This window comes from Mchenga conophoros, linkage group LG17, assembly GCF_057382185.1.
Source record: "Mchenga conophoros isolate Kocher_MC1m ecotype Shallow Benthic linkage group LG17, M_conophoros_male_GT1.1, whole genome shotgun sequence".
Lineage (NCBI taxonomy): Eukaryota > Metazoa > Chordata > Actinopteri > Cichliformes > Cichlidae > Mchenga > Mchenga conophoros.
Genome location: NC_140542.1, coordinates 40,930,100 through 40,942,952, shown reverse-complemented (window position 1 = coordinate 40,942,952; position 12,853 = coordinate 40,930,100). Strand labels below are relative to the sequence as shown.

General features: G+C 42.2%; 1 protein-coding gene across 1 annotated transcript; it reads left to right on the top strand.

The window, feature by feature from the left end:
* The first annotated feature begins 4,924 nt into the window (after positions 1–4,924).
* On the top strand, positions 4,925–8,753 carry prl2 (prolactin 2). The gene is made up of 5 exons (XM_085251696.1): positions 4,925–5,590; positions 5,827–6,014; positions 6,563–6,670; positions 6,926–7,105; positions 8,385–8,753. Exons 1-5 carry the CDS (start codon positions 5,569–5,571, stop codon positions 8,577–8,579), a joined length of 693 nt encoding a protein of 230 aa, XP_085107822.1. The 5' UTR covers positions 4,925–5,568; the 3' UTR covers positions 8,580–8,753.
* Positions 8,754–12,853: the final 4,100 nt, after the last annotated feature.

The window sequence follows — 12,853 nt, the reverse complement described above, 5'->3', positions numbered from 1 at the left end:
TGCTTTGCAGTGTAATTATATTGCCTTTAACGTTCCAGCGGATGGGTTCAAGCTACAAACCTATCAACACACACACAGTATATTATTGCTATTGTGTCACTGTAGCTGTTATGTCCAAAGCTACGTTCTCATATCACACTGTGGTTCACTGTTGTGGTTTTATGGCCTCACTTCTATCTACACCAACCACCTAAAGAGCTCCAAAAACCTGCCTCATTATAAAAGCTCAGACCCCCACAGCTGACTCATTATCAGCCTCAAACATACGTTCACAGAAAGGCTTTCTAAAACTTTTATGTCCTGTATTTTGTGTATCTTGTTCTGTAAGACATATTTTTATGTTTTCAAAGCATCCTGGAGAAACATCTGACAGAAGCTCAATATTACGATCAGACGTAACATCTGATCGGTAACATAATGGTGTAAAGTTTATTAGTATTATTACCGACTGAGTGTTGCTGAGATGATCCACACTTTCATCTCTTAACTCAGTTGTTACCAGTCAGTACAAAATCATCTGTTTGTAGTTTAACACTGTAACACTAAGTAACACTAAGGTGACTAAGTACTTGTACTTCAGTGGAATGTTCTGGTATGTCTTGATGCTCAATCATCCAGGTAAGTGTTTCTTACCTGGATTCTTTTTTAAACTTTTTACTTTTGCTCTCGACATTTTTACACAAAGGTTTGAACTTTCTTCTCCTGACATTTTCAAAATGGTTTCATTTCATGAGGTTTAACCCAAAACATGCAGTTTGTCCATTGGTTACAGTGCTATACTCATGGTCAAAGTGGGGCAGAGGGATCCAGAACAGCATTTTTAGTCCAGGTGTCTTTAAGTTAAGGTCTCAATAATCCAGTTAAAAACAAGAGGGATCATAAAGGAAGTAACATGTTTTTACATGGAAGGTAATGCCAAATATCTATCAGCACATTTCTGTCAGCTCAACAAATATCAGCAAACTCATAAACTCTCCTTGTGCATTTTATCACACAGTGTGTCTGCCAGCAACAACCTGTACTCAGAAAATCTGCTGGAGTTCACAACAGAAATGACTCTTTTCCACTGATGTTAGGCTTCCTGTTATGTACTGCGTGCGACAGGCAGGATCGGTGGACCCAAAGTGGAGACTCACGGAGTAAACTCAAACTCAGATTTAATGCTACACGGCAGAAAAACAGAAAGCTCACTTAAACTAGAAACATTAAAAGGGCTTAAACAGGCAGAACACAGAGCATGAAACGACCAAAGGGCTACACAGAGGGATAACGAGGGAATGGGACACAGGAGGAGAGCACAGCTCAGAGAAATTAGACCTAACGAGACAAGGGAAGCAAAACTAGAAACACTGACATGAGACAGACTTTCAAAGTAACACAGGAAACACAGAGATGCAGACTTGACAAGGAGATACAGCTGACAGAGTCAGAGCAACACAGCGACAGAAACCAGAAGACTAGAAACTCCAACACTGAACCCCAAAGACTAGAAATAATAATAAAAAAGACAAAATCAAGTTCAATAATAATGCAAAACTCAGCACACTGGGTCAACGACCCAGGTACCCTAACATGCAAAAGTTGATACAGTGGAACCCCGGTTTACCCCATTTAACCAAAAATTCAAGTTACGGAGGCACTTAACGGCAACATTTCTGCCCGTGGTACGGCAAAATGCCCGCGTAACGAAATAGATAAAATAGAAAATCAAAACAAATTCAATTAAATTCCATAATGTTATGTACATGTACGTATGTATGCATGCATACGCATGCTTTCTTCAACCTCCACCACCTCCTCCTCCACCAAGAACTTCGTCTTCAGCCAGCATCGCCTCACTCAAAAGGCGATGGAAAAAGGAAAAAGACCCTCTGGAACAAATTAATTTCGGGGTTCCACTGTATTCTCCTTTATTAATATTATTTTATTATTATATTCATATAGCACAAGGTTCAGTTAGCTTCAAACAAAGACAGCTGGTAGAAAAATCCTTCAAACAGCACTTTATACGTCGTACTTTGAGTGCATTTCAGTACCTGTACTTTTTCACATTTAATTGGATCAGTGAATCAGTGCTTGAACCCCAAATTTTTAACACGCCTATCTGTACTTCTACTTAAGTCGGGGGCGACCGTGGTTCAGGGGGTTGGGACGCTCATCTGTAACCGGAAGGTTGCCGGTTCAATCCCCCTGCTCTGTCTGTCCTGGTCAACACTGGTTGTGTCCTTGGGCAAGACACTCCACCTACCGCCTACTGGTGTTGTCCAGAGGGGCCGATGGCGCGATATGGCAGCCTCGTAGTCTGTCCCAGGGCAGCTGTGGCTACAACTGTAGCTGCCTCCTCCAGTGTGTGAAATAGTGGAATTGTAAAGCGCTATATAAATACAATCATCATTATTATTACTTAAGTAGAAGTATATATGTGTATCAGAAGCTTTGTAATAAATGAATAAGACAAGAGGTAACTATATAATTAATAATCAATTCACTCTATGATCAATCTGATAACAATACTTCCTCTATTGTTTCGTGAAGTTGCTAAATGTTGGTGATGTTCTGAGGTCTTTGAACATCATGCTGCTTCTGGTCATGTGTGGATGTTTTTCAGTTTCAGAGGTGGTACAAAGTACAAATACTTCATTACTGTACTTAAGTAGAATTTTCAGGTAACTGGACTTAAGTATTTCTTTTCTGACACCGACATCTGTACTTTCTACTCCTCAGATTTCCAAAACAGGTCACTTTTGGTTTGAGACATTTGAGGGGAGATTTCTGGCGTGCTGGACATTTGCTCAGTGGGCCGATGCACTTGCAGGCTCATCGGTCATATTATTACTTTTTTCTTAGTAAATATAATTTTACATGTTATGGGCCGGTGTTGTGCCGAACAACAAAAATGAAGGTTGTCTGTAAATGGTTGTAAATGACTTGCTGGCCTATAATCTGTGACACAGATATCAAACATATCTCGTGTCAGTTATTATTATTATTAAGTTATTTTAAGGCAGAAACAGCATTTCTGTCACACAGTTGTAGCTGCAGTCCTTATGTGGCAAAGGGACTTTATACATATATTCTTTATTCTGAATGTGACTTTTTCAAAGGTCAGGCCAAGAGGACAACAAAACTTGCAATGAATATAACATTAATATAACGATATTTTGAGATATTGATTATAAAGTAGAAGACAGAGTATGTACAATTACACAGAGTCATAAAGATACTTGCAAAACAGGTAATTTCCTGATGTTATATCTATTATATATGTTATATTTGCCCACGGTAAATTCTCTTGACTGCATCTGTATGAACTTGTGCAACGATGTTAGACATCACTCTTTGGTACAAGACTGGGACTTGTAGCCCGTCCAACAGAAGAGGAGGGGGCGCAAAGCGACTGATGAGTGTCTGGTCATTTCAAAAGGAGCTTTTCTATAAGTTCAACAAATATCAGCAAACACACAAATCGTTTGTGTGCAGCCTGTCGCACACTGTGTCTGCTAGCTAAAGGCACAGCTGATGTATTTCTCAAGGAGGGAAAAGAATAAAGATAAAGAATAAGGGAAGAGATAACTTCACTCAGAGATGATGAAAGACAAGACAGAAGAGGAAGACAAGTGGTTATATTTAAAGATAAGGACCTTCACTGTAAGGTGAGTATTTAAAGTTTACATAAGTCCTCATCCTGTTCTGCCGGAGGTTTCTTCCTGTTCAAAGGGAGTTTTTCCTTCCCACTGTTGCCAAAGTGCTTGCTCATAGGGGGTCATATGATTGTTGGGTTTTTCTCTGTGTGTATTATTTTAGGGTCTACTGTACAATATAAAGCGCCCTGAGGTGACTGTTGTTGGGATTTGAATTTAAAATTGAGTTCCGTCTCCTGCTGAGTCTGCTTTTGGGTCTGTTCACAAAACACACTGGCATACCCCGCCATGAAAGTTTGAAGCCTAATCCTAAAAGATAAGATGGGGCCTGATTATTTAAGAGCTTGTATGTGAGGAGCAGGATTTTGAATCCTGGATTTAACAGGAAGCCAAAACAGGAGAAATCTGCTCTCTCTTTCTAGTCCCTGTCAGCACTCTTGCTGCAGCATTTTGGATTAGCTGAAGGCTTTTCAGGGAGTTTTTAGGACTTCCTGATAATAATGAATTACAGTCGTCCAGCCTGGAAGTAATAAATGCATGAACTAGTTTTTCAGCGTCACTCTGAGACAGGATATTTCTAACTTTAGAGATGTTGCACAAATGGAAGAAAGCAGTCTTACATATTTGTTTAATATGTGCGTTGAAGGACATGTCCTGGTCAAAAATGACTCCAAGGTTCCTCACAGCGTTACTGGAGGCCAAGGTAATGCCATCCAGAGTAAGAATCTGCTTAGATACCATATTTCTAAGCTTTTCAGGGCCGAGTACAATAACCTCAGTTTGATCTGAATTAAGAAGCAGAAAGTTAGCGCCCATCCAGGTCTTTATGTCTTTAAGACAGCGGTCCCCAACCCCCGGGCCTCGGACCGGTACCGGTCCGTGAGTCGTTTGGTACCAGGTCGCGAGAGTTGAGGCTCAGGTGTGAAATGTATAGTTTTCAGGGTTTTTATCAGTTTTCAGCGTTATTTTGTTATAGTTTTTATCGTTTACTCGGTTTTCCTGGGTCTTTTCACGTGTGTTATGAATAAATTTTCTTTTTTTCGGTACCGGTACTAGTTTTATTTTGTTGTATTTATCTGCGACACTTTAAAGGCCGGTCCGTGAAAATATTGTCGGGCATAAACCGGTCCGTGGCGCAAAAAAGGTTGGAGACCGCTGCTTTAAGACATTCCTGCAGTTTAACTCATTGGTGTGTGTTATCTGGCTTCATGGACAGATAGAGCTGGGTGTCATCTGCATAGCAGTGTAAATGTATGCTATGTCTTCTAATGATGCTGCCTAAGGGAAGCATGTATAATGTAAAGAGAATTGGTCCTAGCACTGAACCCTGTGGAACTCCATAATTAACCTCAGTGTGTGAAGAGGACTCTCCATTTACATGCACAAACTGGAGTCTCTGTATTATCACAGTATTATTGAACATTTAAATCACCTTGAAGTGATTCTTGTTTTGTGCTATATAAATGAAACTGAATTGAATTTAGTCGATATAAATTCTTATCAAATATTAAGCATAACTTTTGCTTAGTGAATTCAGCTACACTGTAACCTTGAAATAACATTGTGTTGTAACAGTTTTTGTCACAGAGGACAGTGAAGTTCATGCAGTGTAGCTCTGTTACAGACAACAGCTTTGTAGAAGAGCCTGGCCCATCCACTGTATAATGTATATTATTAAAAACAGTTTGTCACAAATATGCATTTAAAAAACCGACAAACATCTTTTGAAACACTGTGTTTTATTATTTATTATTGTGTCGCCCAAATCACAGCATAGATCACTATTAATGTTTCTCCGCCCACCCTCCCTCTCTTTGATATTAGAGTGTAAAGGGGAAACTGTCTGACCCTCACATGAAGCATTCAGGTTTGGAATAGGAGCACATCTGCACTCTCTGCTCTAAGACAGGATCTCCTTCTCTGCAGGATGCCTGGAAACATCCGATCAGGTATTTCAGGAACAGAATTGTGCATACAGGAGGTGAAAGGATGGACTGTGTCTTTATCTGCATGTAATCCAATCGTCCCCATGTGTGTGACTTTATAGTGGAGTTTTATTTCCTGATTTTTCGTCTTACCTTAAATATAAAAAAAATACATCTACACTTTCAAAAGGTAGGTTCTTTAGTAATAGATTACATTCAGGTTGAGACTAATGTTTTGAATTGTCCTTTGTCTCTCCTAGTCTCTGTGGTCTTGGTAGGTTTGTTGTGCTTGGTGTTCTGCAGTCAGCCGACCAGTCTGGATGCAGCCCCCCTCTGTACGAATGCCGAGGCTGGGTGTCACGTCCTCTCCCTGGCTAACCTGTTTGACCGGGTCATCCAACACTCAGCCAGAATGCACAGCATTTCAAATGACCTTCACTCTGAGTTTGTATGTTTCTTCATTGCAGTCGTCAGAAAAAGCTTTTTAAACGATATTTAATGAACAAGCTTGATTGTGACATGAGGATATGATATTCTGTCTGCAGATGCCTTTTAACTGAGACATTGTAGGTTTACATAACGTAGTCAATCAAACACTGCATTATCAGTTTATTAGATACACGCACAGTCATCCTGTTAGAACAGCAGAATCCAACCTGATGAGACAGTTTTTCAGTCTAATTAAATGCAAGGATGAACTTTTTTACTGTTAACTGAGCTGTACGAGATGTTTTCACAGTTCGCCCACACTTGCTAACATAAATCTGTATCATGTATAGTCTGCTATGCTGTTTACTGTTAAGATTTGGCGCCATATAAAAATAAAACTGAATTGAATGTGTGATAAAGACGCATCTATTGTACAGACAGACACCAGTAAGGATACAGAGATAGCAAGACATCGTATTAAGTCATTCATTGCTTTTGTGCTCCAGGCACGTTTGACATTTAGATGATATTTAACCTCTGACATTTCATTCATGTTTGTCCTCCCAGGAGCTTTACTTCCTGCCCAGTAAGAATCAGATTGGCCGGGTCAGTCGCAACTGTCACACGTCTAACATCCTCACCCCAAATGGAAAGGAGAACGCTCAGAGAATGGCGGTAAATTCACCTTTTTCAAAGTTAATCCCTCTCAACTATGCACATCATATTTACACCTGAAGTCTTGTCATGTGTTTCAGGTTCTTTCTTTTGTTGCCATAAACAACATTGTAGCTGTTTGAAACATGTTTTCCTTTCAAATGATAAAGAATTTTGTAAATTTGTTTCCCTTTGCTCTTTATGATATTACAGTAACACTCAGTGGTACAAATCCCACTCTAGTCACACCCATAATTTACATGTATGTCACTACAGAGGGAGGAGCTGACGGAGGTGATTCTAAAGCTCCTGGTGGCGTGGAGGGACCCTCTGTGGCATTTCCACCAGAGCATGACGCACTTCCACGACTTCATTGACTTCAGCTCCAATAAATCTCTTAAAATGAGTGATATGGTGCATGAGCTACGGAAAGGAGTACAGAAAGTAGTTGAGAAGGTACTGTGTGTGTGTGTGTGTGTGTGTGTGTGTGCGTGTGTGTGTGTGTGTGTGCAAAACATACACAGCGGAGGAAATAAATATTTGTCCCCCAAAGAAATGAGCAGTACACACTCTCAGTGGTAGTTTGAGTTTCTCTGTCAGCTCCATGTCAGATGATCCTTCCACACATTCGTTCTCATCAGGGTTCAGCTGGTCACTGACAAGCTTCAGACACTTTGTTGAACGAGGGCTTTTGTGTTACCAACGATTAGCTTGATCGCATTCAGAATACTTTATTAATCCATAAGGACACTATATGGTTACAGTTGCTCAGTACAGTAACAGTAACAGACTCAGCTATTCAAACAATACAATATGTTACAGATTTACAAATTTAAGAAATAGCACTAATATGTACAAATCACTCAATTATAAATATAAAGAATATTACAGAGGTGTAATATTTATGACTGACATTTGACTCTAACCTGTGAACTTTGTCATTTGCTATTTTACAGTAGAGCGTGTGCGAAAAGATGTAACTATTGCAGTGTTTACAGTGTGTTCAATGGAGTTGTACAGGGAGATGGCCACAGGCAGGAATGACTTCCTGTGTCGATCAGTGGTGCATTATGGGTAATCTCAGCCTCTCACTGAGCGTGCTCGTGTGGCTAGCCAGCACGTCATGGAGCGGGTGGGAGGTGTTATCCAACATTGTCTTTATCTTGGACAACATTCGCTTCTCTGACACCACCCTAAGGGAGTTCAGCTCCGTCCCCACAGCGTTACTGGCCTCTGCTACCCTCAACCTGCCGTCCCAGCATGCATCAGCACAGAGGATAGCACTGACCACAACAGCCTCATAGACAATTCTGAGCATTGTTCGACAGATGTTGAAGGACCTCATGCACTACTACCCTAGCTGCCTTGAGATCGTTCTCCTGTTGTAATCACTGATGTGAGCACAGACTGACGGTGACCAGCAGATGTTCTTGTAGTATATTTAAGCCTGTGAAGGGCAGCAGTCTAATCTATGATGCTTCACACAGCTCTGTGTTCATGTTCATGTTCAAATGCTTATTTTCCTGCAGTTAAAATTCAACCAGGGCAGAAACAGAGACAGAGCGAGACAGAGGCACTGATGTGTGTGCACTAGCATATGCACAGTTTAGATTGTCTGTGTTTGTGTAGTACTTTGTTTTGTAATTTTTTACTTAAGTGGGTGAAAGAAACTAAGTAAACACACAACAATATAAACAATTTGTCTTATCCATATGTTTTGTTCTTTTCACACCAGATGCAGATGTTGGGAATATTAAGTAACTCTGTCAGCAGCCTCATGTCTCCTGAGGCTTTCTTGGCACCAGGCAGCGCTGAGTGGCGCCTAATGAAAGACTACGAGCTCCTCTACTGCTTTCGCCGAGACTCCAACAAGGTCCAAAACTACCTGAAGATCCTGAAGTGTCGTATTGTTCCAGAGGATGGATGTTAAAAGCTAGAAACTCTTGACAAAGCTGAAGGTTTTGTTTTCTACTTATAGAGAATCAGAAACATCTCATCATGACTGCAGTGATACAACGGCCGCCCCGTCTGTCAGAATGTTTTCCATCCTCAGACAGGGTGCGATGAATGCACAGAATCACTAATTATTATAAGAGAAACCTGTAAATCGTCTGTTTCAATATATTATATAAATATTTCAAAATCATGTCTTTTTTGTTGTTTCTACAGAAAAGGTGCAGAAATACACTGAGGTCACATCATCACAGCATCATGACAAAAACTAACGATGTTCTGTCCTAATAAAAAATCTGAAACATTGTAACTAAACGTAAAAAACAAAGACAGTAAAGGACATAAACAAAAACAAAAACATGACACCTAATGCATTTATTTATCGAGGGATAACAGACAGTATTACATGTCTGACAGTCTGAAGCAGATTGTTAAATCATTTTAAGAGAAGTTCCTGATTTCAGTCTATGGGATGAAAAACATGTTGGTGGTTTCTCAGGTTTAAATAAAAAAGAAGCACGTTTACATATGTGATGATGACGATGAATTAACGGTTTTCCTGAAGCCAGCTGACCAATGAACCGCTTAACTGGTGATTCTTAACTGCCCACAGGTGTGGGTTAGGGTTGGGGATGTGAGTCACCAGTCTGTCTCTGTGTGACAGACTGGTGACCTGTCCAGGGTGTAGCCTTGCCCTGTGATAGGCTTCAGACCCTCGTCATCCTGGTAAACATGAGCGGAAGAGAATGGATGGAAGAACCGCTCCATTTAACATTTACCAAAAGCATTAAAAACATCCTCACACATACATGTACAGTGGGGCAAAAAAGTATTTAGTCAGCCACCGACTGTGCAAGTTCCCCCACCTAAAATGATGACAGAGGTCAGTAATTTGCACCAGAGGTACACTTCAACTGTGAGAGACAGAATGTGAAAAAAAAATCCATGAATCCACATGGTAGGATTTGTAAAGAATTTATTGGTAAATCAGGGTGGAAAATAAGTATTTGGTCAATAACAAAAATACAACTCAATACTTTGTAACATAACCTTTGTTGGCAATAACAGAGGTCAAACGATTACTATAGGTCTTTACCAGGTTTGCACACACAGTAGCTGGTATTTTGGCCCATTCCTCCATGCAGATCTTCTCGAGAGCAGTGATGTTTTGGGGCTGTCGCCGAGCAACACGGACTTTCAACTCCCGCCACAGATTTTCTATGGGGTTGAGGTCTGGAGACTGGCTAGGCCACTCCAGGACTTTCAAATGCTTCTTACGGAGCCACTCCTTTGTTGCCCGGGCGGTGTGTTTTGGATCATTGTCATGTTGGAAGACCCAGCCTCGTTTCATCTTCAAAGTTCTCACTGATGGAAGGAGGTTTTGGCTCAAAATCTCACGATACATGGCCCCATTCATTCTGTCCTTAACACGGATCAGTCGTCCTGTCCCCTTGGCAGAAAAACAGCCCCATAGCATGATGTTTCCACCCCCATGCTTCACAGTAGGTATGGTGTTCTTGGGATGCAACTCAGTATTCTTCTTCCTCCAAACACGACGAGTTGAGTTTATACCAAAAAGTTCTACTTTGGTTTCATCTGACCACATGACATTCTCCCAATCCTCTGCTGTATCATCCATGTGCTCTCTGGCAAACTTCAGACGGGCCTGGACATGCACTGGCTTCAGCAGCGGAACACGTCTGGCACTGCGGGATTTGATTCCCTGCCGTTGTAGTGTGTTACTGATGGTGACCTTTGTTACTTTGGTCCCAGCTCTCTGCAGGTCATTCACCAGGTCCCCCCGTGTGGTTCTGGGATCTTTGCTCACCGTTCTCATGATCATTTTGACCCCACGGGATGAGATCTTGCGTGGAGCCCCAGATGGAGGGAGATTATCAGTGGTCTTGTATGTCTTCCATTTTCTGATGATTGCTCCCACAGTTGATTTTTTCACACCAAGCTGCTTGCCTATTGTAGATTCACTCTTCCCAGTCTGGTGCAGGTCTACAATACTTTTCCTGGTGTCCTTCGAAAGCTCTTTGGTCTTGGCCATGGCGGAGTTTGGAGTCTGACTGTTTGAGGCTGTGGACAGGTGTCTTTTATACAGATGATGAGTTCAAACAGGTGCCATTCATACAGGTAACGAGTGGGGGACAGAAAAGCTTCTTACAGAAGACGTTACAGGTCTGTGAGAGCCAGAGATTTTCCTTGTTTGAGGTGACCAAATACTTATTTTCCACCCTGATTTACAAATAACACTGTAATAAAACTGTTTTTAATAATATACACTGTAACAGCTCAAAACAAAGAAATGACACAAAAGGAGCTGACCAAGTTTCTAGGAATCAAGCAAAGAAACAAGGTTTGGAGGCCTATCTCCCCCCACCACCACTCCCCCTGCCGGTGGCGGACTCCCTCAGACATCGGTGCGTTGGTGGTTCTTTGTGTCCGGGGGTGGGCGTCCAGGTACACACCGGCTCACTCCTTGGCGGCCGCTTATCGGGTCCTGGAGCCTGGGGCTCGCTCGGGCCACTTCGGAGGTGGGGTGCCCCCGGCCTCTCGGCCTGGGGCTCGGTCACTCAGGCGCAGCTGGCTGCCGGCGGAGCTCACGGGCGCGTCACTGCAACTCCCCCTGGTTTCTGCTCCGCGGCTGCTGAGTGAGCCCTCATCTGGGACTCTCCTCAGCTCTTTCTGGGACAGTGGCGCGGCTGCCCCTCTGTTGGTCTTCCTTGGTCTCTTGTGTTCTGGGGGCCTCTGGATGTCTGGAGTTTTGATCTCCTCCATACCTGCTTCATGCCCTGGAGGACGGGGCTGTGGCCCCCCCACACCCTCTAGCAGATCATTACATGAAGGAACCTTTTAAAAAAACAAAAAACAAGCGCGTCCATGCTCACAGGTGTACACACGGGGGATCACACCCACAAACTACACCCTTTTTGGCTCCTACCTCAAAGCACACTGTGTTCTGTTGATCTTATGTGCTGCACAATAATGTTTAATATTTACTGTCATATTCACATAGATTATTGCGATCATGTTTATTATGTTGCTCTTTTTTTGCTTGTTTTCTCTCTTTTCTTTCTCAGCAGGTGATCCAGGTGATTGATAGATGTGTTTTTGTCTGTTGGTTTTGTTGGTTTTTGCCCTTTATCCCCGTCCCTGTTTTTCTTTCTCCTGTTTCTTCTCCCAGTCAAGTCTGTGTAGCAAGTGAAAATTAAATGAAGTAAACAATAAAAGGTGAATCAAATAGACCAATACGGCAAGGCTGGGATGGCCCAGTTGGTAAAGTAAATCCGTTGGTTCTTTGCCTTTAGACAATAATTCTGATGGCAAAAGAGCCAAACAGGACAGGCGGAGAAAAAGAAACAAGCAAAGAGCTCGATAAACCCTTAAACAATGAGAGAAATCCTGACCTTATGGCAGTGCAGTCAAAACAGGTTAGGCAGCTCCACCCGAGGGATTTGGTGGAGCAGGAAATTTGCATCATTGATGTGCAGCAGCTGTGATGCTGTCAGCGTGGAAGCTTTCCAGCAGTTTGATATTTGATGAAGATCTCGATGGATGCTCAGGAACTCAGAGGAAGATCCTCCTGTTTGTGTGGACGTTGTGTTTTCAGCGGGATAAGGATGAAAGATGAATTATAGTTCGTCTCCCTGCTGAGAGCCTCGGTGTGTCGGTGCACTGGTCTGTTGAGGACCACTTTAAGCCCTGGCTGTTTGTAGAAGGACACTTCATGACCTTTCACCTCACCTGTCTGCTTCACAAACTGTGGAAAGCAGAAATCATATTAACGAGTCTGCGAACAGCAGTAATCTGTACGCTGATCTAAGTTTCAACTACAGGAAGCTGAACGAAACACGTGCGTGTGCTCATCCTGTGCTGTGGTCCAGAGATTGGGACCGAGACTGTTTAACCGTTCGACACGACAACAACTCCTGGCAGCACAGCGGCAAGAAGGTCCTGAGTTCGAGTCCAGCATCAGGCTGCGGGCTTTCTGAGCGGATACTGTCAGGCATTTGTCGTGTGTGTTATAAACACACACTTAAACATTTACACTTTGTACAACTTGGATACATCGACTTGCAATTTTCATTATGAACCATACAGGTACATACTCTCTATAGATGATCATAACTGACATAAGTATTCAGTCTTAGCTGTGCTTACAAATGTTTGCTGTTAAACTACAGCAGAGAACAAACGTGACGACAAACGTGCTGCAGTCCGTTTGAACAAAGAGTCAGAAACACG